The 22,696-nt window shown below is 46.2% G+C and overlaps 1 protein-coding gene across 1 annotated transcript in view; it reads left to right on the forward strand.

Annotated features, from left to right (window-relative positions):
* Nucleotides 1-1,532: 1,532 nt before the first annotated feature.
* Nucleotides 1,533-22,696, forward strand: part of LAMC2 (laminin subunit gamma 2) — a 54,261-nt gene continuing 33,097 nt past the window's right edge. Inside the window, exons 1-2 of the mRNA XM_045516643.2 lie at nucleotides 1,533-1,728; nucleotides 19,063-19,251. Coding sequence (XP_045372599.2) covers nucleotides 1,650-1,728; nucleotides 19,063-19,251 — 268 coding nt within the window. The 5' untranslated portion in view covers nucleotides 1,533-1,649. The remainder of the gene's footprint in view (nucleotides 1,729-19,062; nucleotides 19,252-22,696) is intronic.

Here is a 22,696-nt window from a genome sequence, read left to right on the forward strand (position 1 = left end):
TGTGACCTGAAACTTTGGCAATCATCAGACCTTGTGAATTTGGAGAGAGAACAATCTTTGTTACTTTTTGGAATCCTAAACAGAATAAAGGAAAATCAAGCTTGGCGTAAGAAAATTGGAGTTTACTTTCTAGTCCTCATTTTTCGTTGCCAGAGATTTTAGAGTAAGTGTTGGCCAGTTGGCAGTAACCTGCCTCGCCCCTGTGGGTCTTTGGCGCTGTGTTCAGATCCCAGGCATTCACTGGCTTTGTGCTCCATGTTCTGGACAGAGCCATCCCTCGCTGTCCCAGGCAGCCCGCCCCGGCCTTGATTACACGCATAAACTGAACTCCCTACACCCTTGACACTTAACCACATACTATCTTGTATTGTTTGTTACCTTATGTTGTTAATCATCTGTAGAACTAACTAGAGAACATCCATTTAGTCAGTGAACAATAATTTACTGGGGCCTTTGCAGGCCTTGATGGTGAAAAGTAAGGGTGATTGTTTTAGACAGGTTGTAGATATGTGTGTGTGTGTATGTACATACCAATACACACACACACACACACAAACCCCTGGGAATTTTTAAATCTCTCATAGGCACTAAAGCCTCCTCCCTGACAGCCACCTCTTTGAATTATTGCCGCCAGCCTCCCTGGGGAAGGAGACAATGTAGGATTTCTACAGTTTTCTACAGTTTTCAGTTTTCTAGATGCCACCCACTCACGTAGGACAACGGACTTGGAAGATACAGCTGGACTCAATGAACATACTCTAAGGGCCCAGAGGGGTTGGCCTAGAAATACGCTCTGTGATGTAAAAGGAATCTGAAATCTGGATCCTCTTTCTTATTCAGTCCAAGAGGATATTAATTGAGCACCAACTGTGTGCTAGATACTGCCCTAGGACACAGGGTGATACCTAGCCTTCATATGGGAGGCCCACCAGTCGACACGTGACTTGATGAGTTGCTAGCCCCCGCGATCAGAGAGGAATGGGGATGCAGGAGAGGAAGCCTTGGTCCAGCCTGGTGATAGTGAGGGAAGGAATGAGGAGCGGTAGAGTGGGTAGGTAGAGGTAGGGCTGCTGCATTTCAGAGAGAGGTTGAGCCCAGGCGGGAGAGTGGAGAGGACCCTGCTGGGACTGTTGGACTGGCGTACTTTCCTTGATGTCTTTTAGACCAGAGCCGATGATCAGGGCTGCTGACTTACTTTTGAGTTTGCGCACTTGCAGCTGGGCCTCCCGGTTTGAGGAGGGGGTGGGCTGCTAGCTACCTCTGGATTCTGCCCTGGACCACCCTGGGAGAGAAGGGGGGCTCTGGGGGATCTGGCACATTCCTCCAGAAGGATCCCGGGGCCGCAGCCTCGGCACCACACCCTTGGCCCAGGCCAGGTGTGCGCCCGTCTTGGGGTGGGGGCGCAGCCGGGGCCAGCGCTTTTACAGCTCCGTGTGTGCTGCGTGTTTGTCTGCCTCCCGAGGGCTGGGTCCTCCTTATTCACAGGTGAGTCACACCCTGAAACACAGGCTCTCTTCCTGTCAGGACTGAGTCAGGTAGAAGAGTCGATAAAACCACCTGATCAAGGAAAAGGAAGGCACAGCGGAGCGCAGAGCGAGCGCTCGCAGCCCGCGCAGCACCCCTGCGGCGGCGAACGCGGCGGCCCGGCCATGCCTGCGCTCTGGCTCAGCTGCTGCCTCTGCTTCGCGCTCCTGCTGCCTGCAGCCCGGGCCGACTCCAGGAGGCAAGGTGAGTCGGCTTCCAGGGGCCAACGTCGCGGCCCTGGGCTGTTTGACCTGGCCTTCCTCTGCAGACCGTGATGGCTGAACGCACCTCCAGGAGCCCCACTCTGAGAACCCCTGTAGCGCTCCCTCCTCCTCCCCTACCCGGGGCTTGCCCAGAGATTGGTTTACAGGAATATTGTATTATTATTTACTAATGCTGTATAAAGCTGTCTGATTTTCAAATCTGAAGCTGATAGGTTGTGCCAAGTCAGTTTTCCTTACTTTAAAAATGTTCCGTCTTGATTGCTTTTTTTGCTCAAGGGGCACGTTTATTTAATCAGTAAGATCGTAGTATGTTGGTATATAAATCCTTTTCCTAGTGTGTGTTTTTATTGATGAGATTTTGGTGAGAGTGTTTTTCTGTGGCCGTGAACCCCACAAAGACTGAAAAGGAACCTCTTCGATAACCCTTCTGGAATTCCCGTTTCATCTTTAAGATGGAAAATTGAGCCTTGAGAGTCTTAATAATGCTTTACTTTTGCGTAACATTTTTTTTATAGTTTTCACATAATATTCATTCAACAGGCATTTATTGCACACCTATGTCATAGATCATTTGATCTTATCTAGGGCACCCAGTGGCTGTCACGTTGTGAGAGGTTCAGCTGCTGTAAACAAAACTTTCTGAGCACGTAGCAACAGTTTCCTGAACGCGTGTGTCAGCTGCAAGAACATGTAACGGGTGTTTTCTTTAGTTTTACTTAGCAGTTGCTTAGTTTTACCGATGCCATCTTGCCTATGTAAGTTTTGCCAGTGATATTTGCCTTTATAATTACCCCAAATTCTCATGTTTATTTTGGCTTCCTGCATCTGCTGGCATTTCAGTAATCATTTCAGAAGGTCCAAGAGCCATCTTCACACATGTGCATGTGTGAACTTCAGACCAGGTTCACGGGCGCAGGGAATTACCTTAGATATCCCGTTTATTACTGTGCAGTCTGGGTGATGCTGGCCTGAATTGTATTTGAATGGCATAGATGTTTTTACCCTGGGTTTGAGTGTGTTGATACAGTCCTTTTATTTTTTCTAAAATAGTCTTGGAATTAACTTCCAACCCATCATCTTTGACTACCACTTAAAAATCACTTGTGAAAATGATCACGTAGGTTGGGCTCCCTTAAAGTTAGAATAAATAGCCTTAACCTAGTGAGAAACACCCAAAAAGAAAGAACAGTCTTCCAATATTAGAATTCAGAGGGACTGCTTATGGATTCAAAGACTAGACTCCCTTGGCTTAAAAAATGAAAACATGGGCATGGATTTGTGCAAAGCTACATATGTAGCTACAGGCAGAGATACATCGGGCACTTGATCCTGGGGTTCTGAGCCTGGAGCTTTGGGGACCACATTATAAAGGTAGTAAGGGAACAAGGTGCACATGTTTTACATAATGGGTATTTATTGAACCCATTTCCCCCTTGGCTATAGTTGAGTGTACGTGTGTGTTAGCATTAGATAACAGAAATGAACACGGAGGATGCTATCAGTTGTTTAATAAAATATAACAAGAGGACAGAGCTTGGACTCTCAATTCTCAAGGATGGACAAGCTCTGAGTATTCCCTCCAAATCACTAAGTCAGAAGCAATGTTGAGTCTCACTTCCAGACCTTCCCCTTCCTTAAAGACAGGCCACTTAATATACTAGGCTGCCTCCTCAAAGGCCTTTGCTCAGGGTTCAATGAAGTTGTGAGAAGTTTGCTATTAGGGTCGAGCACACATGCTTTTCCATTCATGGGATGCTTGGATGCAGTAGAAGCTGGACTGAAATCACAGTATTTGCCATCTTCCAAAGTGACCTGCATCTGTGCACCCCTGAGAGCCTAAAGCGATGACGTTGCTTCCCGGGTGTTCCCTTGCAGATGAGATTACGGTGCTGGATATAAACAGCAAGATTCTCAGAGTTGGTTTTAGCTAAAGCGCAGGTTTTGGAGTCAGCCTGACCTGGCTTCAAATTTTGACCAATTCCCTTAACTAGTTCCTTATTTGTAACCACTCAGGCTCCTCGGCTGCTTGGAGTCTGCTCTTTGCTTGTTAAGTAGAGGCAACAGTGCCGTGTAACCTTGTAGGGCTGTTGAAAAGATGAGAGATTACAGTAAAGTGCCTTAAAATGCCTGGGACCATATTTCTCTAAAAAGTCTGATGCCAACAGCACAGGTGTAGTGAACTCGGATGCTTAGAGATTAAGAAAGATAAAGACTCCCATTGGGGAGCTCGCAGTGGGTGTAAATGTGGCATGTGGCTCCAATGGTCTGCAGCATAGTTCACTTGGTGGGGTGGGGGGTGACTGGAGAAAGGAGGTAGGAATGAGACTAGAAATATAGCAAGAATCCGGTTGTGAAGAGCCTTGCATGTCAGGCTATGCAGTTGGGCTGGCGCCCTGTAGGCAAAGATGGGTTGCAGGTGGTTTATAAGCATGGGTGGACGTGGTCAGTTTCATGTTTAGAAAGGTCCTTAAGCGAGCGACCTTAAGGAATTTGAGGATGGAGGTGAGCTATGAGAGGCAAATAAATGGCCATTGCAATAGTCCAAATGGGAGATGACAACGGCTTTCATCATGGTGGTGGAATAGCAAAGAGGAAACAGATTACAGAGACGTTTAGAGGGTAAAATGGAAAGAATCTGGTGATCCAATGAGTGTGTGTGTGTTAGGGATAATGGGAAAGAGAAAGTGTGAGTGAGAAGGAGTCCGAGATGGGTCCAAGTTTGTTTAGTTGGTTAGACAGTGATGCCATTAAAGGAAAAGAGGACTACAGGAGAAGGGTCAGACTTGGGAGCAAGGATGGGTAGTGGCTGGAGAGGAGGGAGTGAATTCCCACGGGGACTGGTTGAATTGAAGATACAAAGGGAGATGGCCAGCCATCCCAGGAAACAGCTGGAACTATGATTTGCTGGAACTTCGATTTAGAAGAAAGGTTTGAAATCTAAAGTTGGATGCCCAAAGGTGGGAAGCAAAGTCTTGACAATAGATGAGATGACTCTGGGACAAAGAGGTGAAAGAAACCTCAACACGTAACAAGGAGAAGGAAGAACAGTGAAGGGGAAGGTGGGGAATGAGCCTTGAGGATAGAGGAGCATCAAGACAGAGGTGAGTTTTGTTAGCCTGAGAGAGTTTCAGCAGTGCAGGAGTCAAGTAGAAATATGAATATACAAAGAACGCGGACTAAGACGGCACTGGTGTTGGATTCAGGCACCAAGTAGGTTTTGAAGCAGCTGGTCTAGAATGGTGGGTTCAGAATCCAAGGTTATTATAGATCACTAACTTAATTTCTTCCATGGCCTGATACTGGAGAAGAAGTACTGTGGGTAGTAGTGGGGGTAGTGGAAAGGTCTGGAAAGACCTTCCTGAAAAGGTCTCTGTTCTCATAGATTCTGTCATTTAAATTGCTGAAGTAGTGTAGCTCATGGATTGGGGTGCAGACTCTAGCAAGACTGCCTGGGTTCAAATCCTGGCCCCACCCTTTACCACTTAAGGGATTGAGGCAAGCTACTCCACGTGTTACCCAGTTTCCCCATCTCTAAGATGAAGGTAATAAATTGTTGTGATTATTACACGTGAAACATTTTGCACAGCGTCCAGTAAACACTCCCTATGTGTTCAGTATTGCCATTCTATAAGTAACTGCTCCGCCAGTACTGAATGTGAGAATAATGTCTTCTGAGTTTTAAGAGGTAAAGTTTTTGAAGAGGCTTCTCTGGTTAGTCCAAGAAAGGTGATGAGGAGCCCTTTGGCTCAGGCTGAAAGGAACCCCAAATTTTTCTCAGTGAAACAAATGGAATTTCTGACAAGGAACCCAAAGCAGACTAGAATTTCAAGATTGGATTTCACATCATTTCTTCTTGCCTTTTGTCACCACCAGACCTCACCACATGCAGAGTCAGCATCTCTGTTGCTCTCTAGAACATGCCCACGTGTAAGATGACCTCGCACTTCCCAGGGGAAGACCTCCCCTTCACACCACCAAAAAAAAAGGTTTGGCCAAGTCGATTATGAAAACATTGAGCAATATAGATGCAGTGGTCACATGTCTTTATATTTAATTTAGTATTAAATTAAATTTAATATTAAATTTGTCTTACAGACACATTTATTTTTTTTAGGTTGTGCTTTTTTTTTCCTTTTTCAGTTTTATTAGGTAGAATTATTATAGTTTGACTGCACATATACATTATATTGCATTACAAACATATTTAAAGTCACATAATTTATAAAATAGCTGAGAAGTATCTGTTCATTTATATTTTGGGTAGTAATTATATTCAAATTCCATCTTTAATATTCCTAAAGCCACTTTAATACAGTTTTTCTCTACTTCGGACTAAGTGGCTTGGGACGCAGCTCTATTTGAATCTGCTTTTGATATTGTCATTAGAAAGTACACCATTTCCAGAACGTGAAAAAAATTTTTAAGTGCACACTGTGATCTTCGCAGCGTAATCATCTTAAATACTTACGACAACTTTCAACGCTCACAATTGTGAGCTAAAGAATAATTATGAGAATCGTATCTGATGGCTTGGCCTCTTTTTTTTTGTTTGTGTGTTTCTTCTTGCAGGGAGAGGTAATTTGGTTTATTTATTTATCTATTTATTTATTTATTTGACGGAGGTACTGGGGATTGAACCCAGGACCCGTGCATGTTAAGCACATGCTCTACCACTGGCTATCCCCTCCTCCAGCCTCTTCCTTTCTGATAAATATCTGTAACACTGATTGAGATCATTTCAGGTTAAGTGTCTTCCCCAAACAATTTTTTTGAAAAATAAGGTAATTAAGAAAGTGCTGTGTAACATGAGAGATTTGGAAAAGACTTTTAAAGGTGACCTTATATTCACCTTATATTCAAGTATGCACAGTAAATTGGAGTGTAGAACAGATTGGAGTGCAAGCTGGAAATTCCCATGTCGGCTTTAATTCTGGGTGTCCTGATCGGGTGGCAGCCATGGGCTTAGCTCCACTGATCTAAGAAGCTGAGGAAGAATGTTGATTTGTGTACAATGTTTGTGGGAAAGTCAGGAGCATGAAGTTAGGATGTTGAGGCAATCCTGGGAATGTTTTTCCCATTTCGGTCCTTAGTGGCTCAACTGTACTGACATTTTTTTTTTTTTTCCTGGAGAAATTTGCCAGGATAAGACTTGAATCATCTGTTACAGACCAGTATAGAGACAGGAGCTCCACAGATTCTGGAATACTCTAATTCAGTCACAAATTAGACCTAGTAGATTACTGAATCATTGCTGGGCTGTGTTCTAATATAACCCCCAGGTAGATGGTGTAATATTTGAATCATATCCAAAGCCAAAAGCTGAGTCTTTCCAGTGTCTGTGGGTGACTGTATGTCTATGTGCCTCCCCAACAAGCATGTGCCACCTTGTGTCATAAAAGAAGAAAAGAATGATTCTTCCTCCAGTGCTGATCCGCGTGAGGACTCCTGCTGGATCAGAGGAAGGTGGAGACCAACAGGACAGACGTGTTCGCATCCTGGACTTCTTCAGGCTTGTCGACCACTTATAGAATTCCAGTGGGTCCTTCTCCAGCTTTAGTTTTTATTCATTGCGTGAATGTGGATCTTCACATTCTGCAAGTAGTTAAATTGCAACCCGATCATTTCCTGCACTAACTTAAACATTGGGGAAAAAATGATCAAATCTTCAGCTGCACTTCTCTGGGATGTTTCTTACAAAAAGATTTGCATGTTTCATTACTTTGTTATTACAGCAGCATGAAACTTCATGATAACGGGTCTTAAGGATTCTCTGTAAGAGCCTCTGCTTTTATAGGTAAGGAAAATGACACGCAGGGAGGCAAAGAAACTGTCCCAGTCCTCGCAGTTGCTTAAAGCAGAGCCAGGCTCCGGCATGTGTGACCTCATTTATAGACTGGAAAGCTGAGGCACAGGAAAGTGACGGCCTTGACCAGAGCCAGTCAGTGAGTGAGAGATTCCAGCCGCTAGTTTAATATTCTTTACCAGGATTCCTCCTTGGCTTATTTCTCATTCTTACTAAGAATTTTCATTTAAATCAATTTTTCAGACCTGATGGAATCTTGGTCTATTACAAGAACATTCTTTCTGTCTCTAGTTGGGGCATCTGTACCCTGGCTATTCAGGAGCCTCGTCCGTGTACGTGAGCCCACGGAGTGGCCTTTCCTTTAAAAATGTCAGCGAACAACAGGTGAAAACCAAGCACAAACTCCGGTTTCTGGGGCATTGGCTAGAGAACAGATTTCAAATTACCAAGTTTCCTCTTCTGTTTGTTCAACTCTGTTGTTAGATTATCACACAGGTTGGAATTGACCAAGTGGCTCTGGACAGTTGAGGGACAGCAAGAAGACTTCCTGTTCTGCCGTCAATGTTTTGAATTGATTTATGCGTCGTTGTGACCTGGGGTTATTTCCTCTCCCTGCTAGAGACGATTGGTATAAATTTTGGAGTCTTTTCGGATGGGGTCACTTTCACGGCCAGGACATTGATCGTAAAGTTTTAAACATACTTACTGCTCTTTCAAATCACTGCCCATTTTGTTCTTGGTTAAAGGGGATTCCTAATGTTTAAAAATCACTTCTCATTGCAATAGGCTGGTCTACTTTGCAACAGCAGTGAATTCAACAGTATCCCCAAAGCTGTTGCTCTTGCCTCATCCACGGGGTTGTACGTGGGGCAGGACAGGAGGGGGTCTTCATATGCTGAGATCTGCGGGGACAGAGGCCAGGCCATAGCTGACCTGGTGTGGGAAGAGGACCAGCAGCACATTTGTCCAGCTGGGACGTGGGTACGTTGCTTCCAGTCCCTGCTGGAGGCTTCACAGTCAGCCTCTTCCTGTAATATTTGTTACTTCTCTTTGTGGCTATATAAAAATGGTCATGTTCCTAAAAGACCATTTAATTCATTCTCCTGACTTTAAGCAGTACAATTTTTTTTTCAGTCCTTTTTTTTTTTTCTTTGAGGAGGGGAGGTAATTAGGTTTATTTATTTGTTCTCAGAGTGGGTCCTGGGGATTGAACCCAGGACCTTCTGTATGCTAAGCATGAGCTCTACCACTCGAGCTATACCCTCCCCTCTAAGCAGTACAGTTTTAACTGTTTTCAAATGGATTTTTTTTTTCAGAAAAGAATTTTTTAAAAGACGCTATATATTTTTTTCCCCAACATTGTAAATGCACATGAGTTACCATGTTCTTTTGTCAAAACGGAGAACCATAATGGTGCATAGCAAGCCTGCACATACCTCGCTGTGTGTATCCTTGTGAAGGGATGCAGTGATAGCAAAAAAAAAAAATGTGGCTAATCTCCTTGTACAAAAATATGTTGTTCATAAAAGCAAGAAAAGGTTTAAAGAGGAAGAATCATTAGGTCACTTTTATTTTTAAGGAGCCAACAAAACACAATTTAAGCGATTGAAAAAACACATTTAATGCACACTCCAAAAAGCGTTTCAGTACAAATCAGAATTTCCTTTTAAACTTTTCTTTACTCAGACTCTTCATATGTGATTTCTTTCTTTTTGTTCCTCCGTTGCTACAGGGGTCGCCTCCAGCTGCCCTGGACTTCAGCTATTCTTAAAGGGGCATATGACACCTTTTGCTGGGCCATGTAGCAAGTGCTCAAAGAACACTGTGCTCTTTGAATAGCAGACAGTCAAATGTGCTTTCTGTACCGGAATGCTTTTCTTTATAGATGGTCTCATGGAAATATAGAAATTTCTACAGCAATTTCTGTGGTCGGAGGGTGTGGGGTTACATGTGGGCGATGAATTCTTTCAGATAGAGTCCTCCCCACGGTCACTTGCTGAGTCTCCATCCTGCCTCTTTCATGTTGTCTCTTGTGTCCTAACCTTCTCTTCCTGTTCATCTTTGCTACTTGGGCAAAAATTGGCACCCCCAGCCTCCCTGTTCACTGGGACCGTCTTCCCCTCTCCCCACTGCCTGCCTGGGCCCCGGTGGGGCGCTGGGGGAAGGTACCTCCAGGTGTGGTCTCCTGGTCTAATGCTCACCACGCTGAGTCATCCACAGTCCACACGTACCCTTTCTAAGTCTACACTGCAATAAAATGTTCTATGAACTCTTCAGGAATAGAAGTGACTCCTTTTAAGCCATAACCAGTTAAAAGGAAAGCGTGGTGATCTGAGTTTCATTGACTCTTGATGACTTCAGAGTATTTACAGTTGAACAGATTTGTCCATATTTTATCATTCGGACTTGCCTGTGGTTAGAACACTGACCTCTGCTGTTCGTCTCCTTGGAGCACTTCCTGTCACCTCCTTACACCGCTTGGGCTTTCCCAGGTCCTGGGATGCAGATAGATCGGCAGTGGTTCCGCCGCAGTGCTTTGGGTGGCGTTGGCTTAAAAGGCAGCTGTGAAAAGTGTGAGGCACAGAACTGAATTCAGATAAAAGACTCTCAGCGAGGGAAGAGCCACATCACTCTTCTTGTTCTAATTTGAAAACATATTGCGACGCCCCTGAAGAAGATGTGACTGGAAGAGACATTTACACACAAAACCATGAAGTTCAAGATCAGTTCCAATGATGAAATGTTCATATTTTAAGTATTCACCCAAGCTGAGAAACATACTAAACCTTGGAAAGAAAAAAATCTCACCTGGGAGGGTTGAAAGCTAGAAAATACCTAGGATCATTTTCATCATCATCTTTCTGTTATGATGTAATAAGGTCACTCACCTCATCATCTGGAGTTTCTCAGGTTTGGGGACTTCAATTTTTGCAAATAGGATGACACCTTACAATGCCTGTGACACCAAACTGATGGATGTCAGGTGTTTGTTGCTTCCGACTTCATAAGCAATCTACAGCTTGAGTATTTGTAAAAAAAAAAATTTTTTTTAAATGCATTAGAGTAGGTTGCTACTTAAAAGGCACTTTCAATATTGCCTTTTTCCTGAAAATCAGCATTTGCCAGGTATTTTTTTAAAGTGAGTAAACTATTCTTGTCTTTACTTTCACTCACCGTTTTCAGTCCAGTGCTTTGCGTTCGGACTTTCTGATGAAGGCCCTGATTACAGCTGACTTCCTGGAGGTGGCAGCTACTATCTGTGAGCAGAAAAGGGCTCTCAAGTTTACACGAGGCCAGGTCTTTGACGCAGAGGAAGGAAATATCTAAATAATAAAATAAGACTGAATTTTTATTTTAATTTCTTTGAACAAACAAAAATGAGGGGGTGGGATTGTTAACCCCAACTCACATCTCCCCACTGCAATGCTTTTCCTTTAAAACAAGAATGTTAAGAAGTGGAGGAAGGAAAGACATCGAGTATCTGTGAAACGAATGGGAGAGAGATGAAGAGGTCCCAGCAGGGAGTGTTATATGAAATCGGGCTGGAAAAGTAGATAGACTTAGACCATGCAAGGCTTTGCAGGCAATGTTAAGAATTCTGGTCTTTATCTTTAAAAGCAAAGAAAAGTTGTCAGAGTTTTAAGCAAAGAGGTATTAGTAAAATTTTAATCTGGGGAAAGTTTTCCAACTCCTGAGTGGAAGGAGGCAAGAAAAGTTGCAGGGAATTCAGTTAGGAAGCTATTGCAGGCAAGAGGTGACTGGGGTTTGGTCTAGAGTAGATGTGGGTGGATTTGAGCTATTTAGTGCATTTTATCAATAAAATTGGGTGCTGAGTAGAATATGGGCAGGTGAGAAAGATGGAGACCGTGTAAGGACAGCTTCCAGCGTTCTGACTTGAAGGAACGACAATCACAAGGTCGCTTTTAAACATGCTTTGTGTAAAGAGATTTTGAGACAACCACTTGGAAATGTAAAGAGCGGAGGGCTGGGCATGAGGGTCCAAAGCTGAGAATGAATTCTGGACCAGAGAAGTATCCTGGCATGTCAGCCCCTGTCGTGGTTCCTGAAGCCCTGGGCTTGGATGAGAGAGTTCTAGGCTGAGTCATGGGGGTTCAGGACTGAGCCTGGAGGGACACCAGCCTTTAGAGGTGGGGTAAGGAGAGGATCCCGCACAGACTAGGATGGGGTGAGAGGTAAGGTCAGAAGCCAAGAGGAAACCTGACAGTAGGGCATGGAGCATCCAAAACGGAAGCAGAGGAAAGGATTCGATGTGCCAGAAAGGGAGGGAGGGGCACAAAGAGCTGGGAAGGAAACGCAAGGCACGCAGCACCGCTCCTCTGCGGGAGCGAGCGCGCTGAGCCCCGCCTCGAGGCGGTTGACGCGGGGGCTCACCCGCAGCAGGTGACGGGCGGGCGGCGTGTTGATGAACTTGCTGCTGTTTAACTGACTCGCGTTGGTGCACTAAGCAGCTGAAACGGCAGCGAGGGCGGCGAAGCTGCACGGAAGGGCAGCCGGCACGCGCTGGCAGGTTCCAACACGGCGCTCGGATGCCTGGCCCCTGAGGTAGTCCCGCAGGCCGCCCAGGGCCCTGCGTCTCCAGGCTGCCGAACGCGGCAAGCTGAGCTCATGGCCGCGCGCCTGCCTCAGGCCTCGCGCCTCCTCCCGGCAGCCCGCGGCTCCTGCCCTGTGAGACGGCAGCTCCAGGCTCCCGCACAGGTGGGAGGCGTTCCAGGCACAGGAACAGTCCGTCCGGTGTGACAGACACGCAACATCACAGCATCCTGAACGTCTCGGACACTCAGAATCACAGTCCTCTCTCAGTTTTTTCTGTTCCCATCTCAGATTGTTTTTGTTTCAAACATTAGCTGTTTTTTTTTATACCCCGAATGCTATGTGTGCCCACCATGAAAACTTTGTAGCTTGTGTTGAGAAAATTTCACATTGGGTCCCTGGACACCTGGGAGATCTCTGTATGTTCTGGTTCTGGCTTAGCTTTTCTTAGAATCAGACTGCCTGCCTCCCTCTCTCCCTCGCTTTTTTCCTCCTTCTGTCCGTTCTTGCATCTACCTTTCTGGTCAGCCACCCTTCCAGCCACCGACACAGCAGGCAGGGTCGCAAGCCCTGTATTAGGTACTGTGGGGACACCAACGTGAGAAATGCTAGAAAGGAAGGAAGTCCTGTGCACAAATGGTGATGACTCAGGATAGAAAGTGACAAATGCCCGGGGAGGGATGGGGATGAAGAATTGTGGGCACTCAGAGGGAGAAGCTGTTGAAATGTTATCAGTAGGAACCGCATGCGATCCGATGTGTGCCTCCCGACATAGTTCTGGCTGCGGAGGCGGGGACTCGGGGAGGGTGGGAGCAGGTAGGGCCCCAGGCAAGGGAAACAGCCAGCCTCACGGCGGGAAGAGCTTGGTGCTTCCTAGGACTCGTGGGTGCAAGGGTCTCTGTGTCAGAGTGCAGTGAACAAGAGAGAAAAGAGGACCGAGCCCAAGTTGGAGAGGCCAGCAGGGCAAGTCTGCAGGGGTTTGAAAGGAGTCTGGATTGTTAACTTCGTTGTTACTGTTAGAGCACTAAAAAGCAGTGGTCCACCGTACAAGACGGACATTAGATCAGCATGGTAAAAGGCAAGCATGTTTTTTTTTAAATTTAGAACAATAGAAAGAGGATCTGCTTATACACAGATGATCATATTCAAGCCAAATTGTTAGAAGTTCTCGTAACTGCTTGCAGCATTTCCTACGGGGAATCTAAGATGAGGCCTTGATGAGCTGAAGCCCCTGAGGCTGATCATTCCAAGGCCTTGCCGGAGTCCAGCCCTAGGAAATATTTTCCATTTCCTTTCATTCTCCTAAGGATGCAGCTTGGAAGCAGCCTTTGCCCCTGAGCTTCCTGCCCCGACCCGTTGGAGCTGAGTTCTGAGTGAGGCTGGGAGGGTTAGGTGAGCCCGGGGCGTGCCGCACACCTTGCTCCATTGTTTGCCGACTTTCCAGCTCCTGGATGCGCCTCTCATCTGGGGGGGTGGGGTGGGGGGGGGAGTGTGGGGGAGTGAGGGTGGCGGTGGGCAGACCAGTCTGTGTCTGGCTGCCCCGCAGGCTTTTCTAAGAAGCACCTTGAGGGTCAGCTGTGGTGTGCTATTATAGTCATTATGATAATAAATGCTTACGTGCCAAGGAAGCAGCGCACATCCCAGGCAGACGGGATGACCACCCACGCTTTTCTTGACTGAAGGATATAGGTGAAAATCTGTGTAAAATGGTTCCGTTTCTGATGTGTTTATGCAGGGCTTGGGGGTAAGTGTGATGAATCTTGCTCGCTTAGCTGTGGAGAGCACCCTGGCAGACAGGGCAAGGATTTAGGGAAGCGGAGTAAAGGGATGGAGGGGGGACAAGACAAACCTTGAAGAGCGGTCCCTACTTTAGAAAAAGCACCGTGCAAATGAAGAGCCAGATAAGAGTAGTGGATGGGACCCGGCTCCTGTCACGCAGGGTTCAGTGAAGGAGGGAGGAAGAACCTGCTTGTTTTAATTCCCAGACCCTGTAAGGCTTCCAGGTCGGTTCAGGGTCTGGGCCTGATTTGTTTGTGTGTTTTTCTGATGCGGTGGTAGCTTAATGCCAGGTCCTGGACCGGTGCCTGTCCGTGGTGGAAGGAGGAAAACATCGATAACGTGACGAGTGTGTGACAGAGCCCAAAGCACATCAGATAAGTCTGTGCTTAAGGTCTTACCTGACAGAGGAAAACATTGCAGCTCCCTTTTTTGGAATCTTGCTGGCTCATGAGATCCCAGGGTCCAGCACCCCGTGCAGCCTCCCTGTTAGATGTGACGGGACGCCTGTGAAATGAACGAAATAAATGTACACCTCACTGACTGAGGACAGAGAAGGAAGAGGGGAAGGAGTAAGAATCAGTAAAACAAAATCTCTCAGGGAGGTTCTTTGCAGAGAAAGGAGATGTGTCAGGGGAGGCAAAGAAGCACCTGTAACAAAACGGCAGGTGATGGTTTGATACATTTGTTATATGAATAATTCATGACAATTTATAAGAACAGCATTGTTCCTGATAAACAAATGGCCAAAGACCATAAACAGACCAATACCAAAATAGAAATAAAACAGCAAACAAGCACATGAAAATTTTCAGCCCTCCATTCCTACCCGCTTTACCCCCCTCCAACTTCCTAGTTCGTTTGCGGCTTCGTGTATTTCTCCATAACAAATGTCACTATCCCCGTATTCTCTCTATGTTATCTGTCTTGTTTGTTTTCTTTTCCTCCAACTCGCATGAAAACTCTACGAGAGCTGGGACATCCATTGGTTTTGTCTGCCGCAAAATCCCCCGTGCCTCGAACAGGGCCTGGCACAGAGATGCTCCATGTGTATTTGTTGGGAGAATGGACTCTGATAACTGGTTCCCAGCCAACCCGGGACATGTCCAAGACCCTCATCTTTATACCTCCATCTCTTACTTTTGTATGAAGGCTCCCTGATGGAAACTAAACAACATAGTTATAAAATTTATAGCTGGCCTTAAATTTGGAAGATGAGCAAGTAGATTACAAAATAAAAATGAAAAAAATTTGAGACATCAAATTGAACAAGGCTAAACATAAAGGAAGGAAAGTATAATAAAAAAAATTTTTTTTAGGATTTCCTCTTGTTTTCAAATGTGTTACAGAAGTGTATGTAGGTCTGTTAACCAGATAAATCACTATAGTTACCAAGAAAGGCTGTTTTCTGGATTGGGGTCACGTGGGGGAAAAGTGTCCCCTCAAGGAGTGGGGAAGAGAGTGATGGCTTAATATTGGTATTTGTACTCATAAGGCGTGTCCGGACATGTGGGGACGCATGGAGTCCTGTAGATGGCAGAAACGCACCTAGGGGTTTCCTGAAGCTCCAGAGAACATTCATTCATTTGTTCATTAAAAAAAAAAGCCTTAAGTGCCTACTGTGGATCACTCTCTGTGCTGTGCAATGGGGCTTTATGCTTTCTTTTCTGAAGCATGAGATGTGTTTTCTGCCTGTTAGAAGAGCAGGGTGAAGTGCAAAGATTTGCCCTTGGGCACAACTTTATTTTTAAAACTTAAAAAAAATTTTTTTGTCAACATTTGAAACTCAGTAGATTTCATAAAGAAAGTCAAATTTCTGCCTTTAAAAAAGCATAAATGGAAACGCTGATTGCAATGGGCATCATTCCCTGGTGGCTACCCTTGGCGGGGGGTGAGGGGATGCTTCTCCCTTTAGCCTTTTGTCAGAGTCCCCACTGCTCCCTGCTGCCTGACCCCTGGCCTGGCAGTGCCCTTTGGCAACTGATGTGTCCATAGTAGTCGTTGGGCAGAGATCGGTCACAGAATAAAACAGACCAGGCACAAGTTATATGGGGCCCATTTCATTAAGTCCAGTGGCAAGAATATCCTGCAATTTGAAATATAAATATTTTTCCCCCAGTAGTGAGAATAAATTATAATTGGTTTTAGGGAAGTTAGTCTAAATTTGAGAGATTTGCGAGAGACCCATGTTTCAAATGCATCGATGACACGAAGGATTATTCTCTGCAAAAGGAGCAAACGCTCTCTCGTTCTCTGGGTGTGGGTGTTTAGAAGGCTCAGTGGTGAGCTCAGTGCAGTGCAGCTGAGTGTTGAGCTCAGCGCAGCTCAGTAACTTAAAAGACCCCCAGGCAAGGCCGGAGACGGTGTCTTCATGGCTGTCTCCTGTCATGGCCCATAGGTCCCCTCACTCCAGCCTGCATAACCCTGGGCTTTGACGGAAGCCCATTTGAGAGAGAGGAGGGTAGTTTAGCAATAGGTTGGTAGCTGTTGGGCCAGTCCCAGAGTGGAGATGCTGGGTCAAGAGCTCCCTTATTGGAACTGTAATTGAAAGGAAGAACTTCAGTTCTTTCAGAGTTTTAAAGAAGAAAGGACAGAAGGAGAGGGAAATGGTTTAAAGAAAAGATTATAACAAGCTTATCTATTTTTAAAATAAATCACTTCCTTATGAAATTGATCACTACCAGCCAAAAGTTTGTTCTGAATAATAAAGGCACAATGGACAATTTGTAATTATTTTGAGATTGCTCCCAAAACACAAGGAGGGCACTGGCTCAGCATGTGATGGGCTGAATAACCTCACAAGGACGGCTGGCTGGTGAGTTTAGCTCTTGTACGTGCCTAACAATGTGCTCGGTGGAGATTTCACAACACATGACAGCTGTGTGGCACATCTGTTCGCAATCCCAAGACATCAGTTACACAGGCATTTGTTCGGAAAGACTCAGCTTGGCACCAGCTCTGTGAACGAGCCCTGGGAGCTTGGACTGAATGCAGACTTAATATGCTGTGAGTTTAATGAGAAGTGAGGCTCAACCATGGAATTATAATATCGAGTCCTGTTGTTAGCTGAGCTGTTCAAACCACACTTGAAGAACTGTAATCAATTCTGGTCATTTAAAGAAAGACATTGAAAATTAGAGTTTGTTCCTAGGAGAGTTGTCCAAAAGAATCTAGAAATCATGACCTGGAGAATGGTTGAAAGTCCTAGAGGTGACAGGTCTTCAGTTTAACCTGGAGAAGGAAAGACTAAAGAGGGAGATGCTGTAACTATCTTCAGATATTCAAAGGCTGATGCAGTGCCTCGTAAGACAATGCCTGGAATAAATGTCTGATGAGTAAGTAAATAAATGAAGAAGAGAGTAGGTATGCCTCTGTGTGTGTGTGTGTGTGTGTGTGTGTATTTTGTTTTCCAGGGAAGAACAAGAACACGTGGTAAAAATTACAGGAAGGGAGGCAGATTTAAAACTGCATAAAAAATAATTTACAACAACCAGTGTTATCTAAGGAGGGCCAGGACGTCTTACTACATGGGGAAGAGTTGCAGAAAGGGCTGAGTGACTCTCTAACGGGGGGTTACAGGATGAATGCCCACATGCATGGTAAACCAGATCCTCGAGGTGCAGGGTAACAGGGAAAGGCAAGGGCTCTGTGGCCAGACGGACCTGGGGGCAATCACATCCTTGCCATTTAGCTGCGTGACTTCAAGTGAGACATCTGCCCCCTTGAAGCATTCATTTCTTTGTCAGTTGCATGGGAATAATTAAACCCTGTTAAAATGTTCCTGCGAGAATTCCCTGAGCTGCTGAGTGTAAGCAGAGGGGGCTCTGGATAGATGCTTTGATTTTGCCTGGATTAGGTGGGATCCAAAATAGTAAGAGGGTGAGTTTTAGAAGCCGTTGTAAGAAAGTCACTTAGGAAGTTCATCAGACTGCCTTAGTCCCCTTTGTGCCTTCCAAGCTGGCGCGGCCTGCTCAGGGCAGCTGCTCTGGACATGTCGCTACATTTGCTGACTTTGAAATCAGTGCTCCGGGTAAGCCATGGGCCTGGGCACTGCCAGAGCCAGGCTCTCACTGGAGCTGCACAGCCAATGGAGACAGTGTGCCTGGGGGGAAAGAAAGCGTGTTTTGGCATCAGACAGAGATTCAAATCCCAGCTCTCCACTGGATCAAGTTACTTAACTTTCCTGAGCTGCATTTTTCTCCTCTGAGGCAATGCCTGTCTCATGTGAGTGAGGAATGAAACAGTGTTAGACGAAAGACTCGGCGTTCATTTCTCAGTGGCATCCTTTCAAAAAACCAGGTGGGCAGATAATCAGCCCACGTTGATAAAAAGAAGAAATGAGATGCAGAGAGTCAAAGCGATTTGCCTAAGGAGCTAGCAGAACGGGCATTCGACACGATTCTTTTAACCTCAAGGCTCACTGTCTTTTCTAAACCATGGCTGAAACATTTCTCGAGTGTCTGTGGTGCACCAGGGACAATGGGAGGCATGTCCCCTGTTATCTCGTTGACCGTTGTGGTCCCTCATGGAGCCGTTAGTCACTCTGTGAGTCTCTTTGAAACAGGCACAGGGCGAACTTCCCCAAACACTTGAGAAGAGCCACTCTTCATGGGCCTGGGGTTCTTTTGGACAGCTGGCTTTGGGAGAGCCGTGGCACAGCGAGGCGGGAGGGGGTGCCTGTCTGACAGTCATAGCTCCTCAGGCTGGACCGTCGCTGGAGGGAGGGAGCTGTGGGTCTTGAAAGGCTGACGTCACTGGCTGTTAGACAGATGTCCGAGTGCACAAGCTGGTGTCCTCAGGTCTTCTCCAGGCCATGGACTTGTCTGGGGTTGCACAGAGTTTGAACAATGAATTCCCTGCTAATATTTACATCAGGACTTTTCACCTAAAAACACATGAGATAAGATTTTTGGTTTCTCTTGTGGAATCGGACCGTCTGGCAACCCTGAACTCGTGTGTGTTCTCCCAGGCAACGCGCCCACCGCCCTGCTTCCTTTAGGCAGAGTGGGAACTCCCACCACCCCCACGTGGCCCATCTCGCCCTCTTACCTTATGCTACTGAGCAGTTTAACTTAGTACGTAGCATCCGGGCGTGATTTATATCAATGATAATAAAACGCCTGGGAGAGTTGCCCCTGGCTTGTTTTCTGCTGACTTCGTCTCTTTTCCTGTCCCGACCCCTAGTCTGTGACTGCAATGGGAAGTCCAGGCAATGCGTCTTTGATCAGGAACTGCACAGGCTGACGGGAAACGGATTCCGCTGCCTCCACTGCAGCGACAACACGGGTGGCATCCACTGCGAGAGGTGCAAGGAGGGCTTCTACCGACAGAGAGAGAGGGACCGCTGCCTGCCCTGCAACTGTGACTCCAAAGGTGGTTGGAAAGAAGGGGCGGGAGGGAAGGGGTGGAGAGGGAGGGAGGGGGAGGGGGCCAGGATGGAGGGAGGGAGAGGGCAGGGTAAGAGGGGAATGTTCAATTCCTTGAACAACTGGGAATCTACTGGACACTGGTCTTGTTGGCAATTCCAGCCTGAAAGGAAATGCGTTTTTCTTAAATCTGGTTTGTGGGAACCAGCTGTGCTCTCAGGGAACATTCGTTTGAATTCTAGTACAAAATGGGGCACACAATTACTTCTCCCGGCAGTTGACAGGCGTTGAGCCTGGCTTGCCGTGTTTCAGTGACAATTCTTCGTATTCATAACCATCCCTTTGCCCCACCTCTCAGAAAATGAGAGATTAGAAACAGTAACACTGTTTCTGGTGCTATGCTAGGTGTTAGCAATATAAAATGATGCTAATGAGACGAAGAAGGCAGATTAGAGTCATTCACAGGGTTGTGAACGAGCAAAGATAGAGTAACAACCCGGAAGCGGCTAGCAGAGCGGTTGGTTCATAGGAGGGTCTGTTTGAATGTATCACCCGATGCTGTATTCGCAGAAGCACAGGCGATTTTCGTGCACACAAATGCACACGGCGTGCTATGTTCATCGTGGGCAGACGGTAAAGACACGTTAGTAAATACAGAGAGGGAGAGAGTGGGAGTTCTGTTAAGTCAGTTGGGACTTTGTAAAGCTTCCTTATTTGTCTGTTATCTTCCTTGACAGTATCTGTTTCTCCTCTTTGCCAGAAAGTGTTTCACAGCATAATATGATAAATATTAGTCTATCTAAAAGATACAGCCTTAGTGCGTGGCTAAGACTCAGTGTAGTTCTGTGGGGCCAATTCATAGCCGCAGCTGAAAGAATCTAAAAACGGGCAGACTTCGGCCCAGCCATGACTCGCTGGTATTGTGTGTTGGGGTGCCTTAGAGAAAACGGGGGTGACCCTGTGGTGATACAGACCCGTCTACCAGCAGTCATTCCCCAGTTCACCAGAGCCGCTGTTACGATATGGTTTGTGGCTGTGACTCAGCATCCAGAACCCTTGGGATTTAGCAGTTCCCCCTGTGACTCAGAGAACTTCGTAAAGAAAAATGAAAAGAAAAATAGTTCCACTTTCATGGGCATTTAACCTCTCTGAAGAGCCCACATGCCCTGAGGTTATGCAGCTTTGTGTGAGTCATCCCAGCAAACCCAGCAGCCAGAATGTACTGAGAAATGTAACTGGCTTGGCTGGAAAGCCTGGCCTGAAGACAGGGTTGCTAGTCTCCGAGCAGAGGAGGCTGCCGCCCAGCAGAGAGAGAAGGTGATGAAGGACTCCACGCCATCTCTTCTTGTGCACTGCAGTCCATTGCTCGCCCGGCAACAATGAGCCTGGCTCCTTCTTTCCTTTTAGGGAATGGCTATCTCATGTGAACAGCCTGGTAGGAAGCGGTGGCACCCAGCGATGATTTATATCCCGAATGAGAGCTAACAGGCGTTACTCGTTACACTGTGCCAGGCAATTTTCTAAATGCTTTGATCCCATAATTAATTTAATCTTCCCCAATAACCCTGTAAAGAGGGCGCTATTATTATTTTCAGTTTACAAATGAGGTGTCAGTGGCTTAGGGAGGGAAATGGAACTTGTCGCTGGTGGCAGGACCGTTCGCACCGTGCGCCATCCCCGGCAACGTGCTGGCTGCACGGATCACTAGGTCAGTGGCACAAGTTTAAGTCCCCATGTGATTGCTCAGTCTCCCAGTCAGCCAGAGGGGATTTTTCACTTTCAAATACTAACTGCCCAATGGAATTGGTTGTCTATTCAATTTCAGATGCAGAAAAAATGCATCTTACCCAAAGCTCCCATTCCATGCCTGGCAAATGAAGCCAAGAGCACGCATAATCCCCAATGTGGTGGCAGATTTGGAATGTCACATCAGCTTCTCCTAAAGATTGCAACTAGGCTTATTTTTAGGTGATGAGTTTGTGGGCTGAGTTATTCTCAGTTCTTGTAACCACGGGTGTAACCTCTTGCAGCTACTTCGAAATTTACTGTGTGTGTGTTTCCCTCCTCTGACTCCTAAATTCTTGAGATCCGTGTGGACATCAGTGATGTTGGTCTTGTTCTCTTAATTTTATGTTTTTAAACATATATATGACCCAACAGTGGATTCCTCAGACTGTAACATTTGGGTTATTATTTAAAACATGTCTTAGATAGTAATTTAATTATGATTGAATATAATGATTAAATAATATTAATAGTGCTATTTAAAAACGCAAGTGTATGTCGTTTTAAAGAGCTCTCAAAAGGAAGCAAATTGTCCTTAAATATTAATCGATTCAGAATACTCTGGAACTAGAATACGCCCTGAGTCCTGAACTGCGTGGGGACCGTGTCTACTATACAGAGTGTTTAGAGGGACACGAACTTGAAACAGGAAGCTGAAACCTTCCTCTGTCTTTAAACCCAGTTGTTCCCAGTCCCTAAGAGTAGCTCACGATGTAGGAACTGGGACACGTGTTTTTATTTTAATGAGATACTTTGAAAACCCCACGCTATTATTTCGGAAGTTTGGGAACATGAAGTAAATCAGTCCCGTTCGCAGTGAGAGCCTGTGTAAGTCTCCATTCCAACTTGGCAAGACTTGAAGAAAGCCTAGAGATATAACCATAAACTACCTTTTTTGAGTATAAACTACGTTTTTGAGCATCTACTCTGGGTGAGACATTGACTTATCAGAGCACAAATACAAAAAGTAATGTGCCTTCTCAGCTCTGTCTGCTGCTTGTCTCTAAATGCCAACCCCAGCGGCCCCTCCCCACTCTCACCTGGTTAAATGCTCTCCTGCCTCGGATCCTGAAAACTACCCCACCCTCCTCCTCCCTTCACCCTCCTCAGCGTTCTGCCCCCTCGACTTTCACTCCCCTGAGACCTCTTCCCCCTCCCACCACCCTTTCCCTTAACCAGTGAGGTTCCATTTCTGTCCTAGGCACCTTCCCCTCCTCTCTCTACCCGCTCCCGGAGTGAGCCTACACTCGCTAAGACTTCCTGTCTCACCCATGGGCTGAGGGCTCCTAGCCTTTCATCTCCAGCCTCTTTCTTGAGCTCCAGGTGAACACGTCCGCCTGAATATGCCACTAGAAACTCAGTGTCTGTAACTAAACCCATCACCTTCTTTTGATGTGTCAGTGTGAGATCCTGTCCCACCTTTCCACCAGAAAGCCCTCTCTGGTTTGTCAGTAGCCTCACACCTCGTGTGCACTCTGGGGACCTGGTGTCATCCGTGTGATCCACCCCTCCCCTGTCATCTATACCCCAAGTCTGTTCATTCTACATCTGCAGGGGCTCTCAGAGCATTTCCCTCCCTCCCCTTCCCACCCAGAGTCCTCTGATCCAGGCCACCATGTCATGGGAGGACTTTCTTTCCACGAGAGCCCGCTGGCCTGCCATCCCCG

This window comes from Camelus bactrianus, chromosome 21 (assembly GCF_048773025.1).
Source record: "Camelus bactrianus isolate YW-2024 breed Bactrian camel chromosome 21, ASM4877302v1, whole genome shotgun sequence".
Lineage (NCBI taxonomy): Eukaryota > Metazoa > Chordata > Mammalia > Artiodactyla > Camelidae > Camelus > Camelus bactrianus.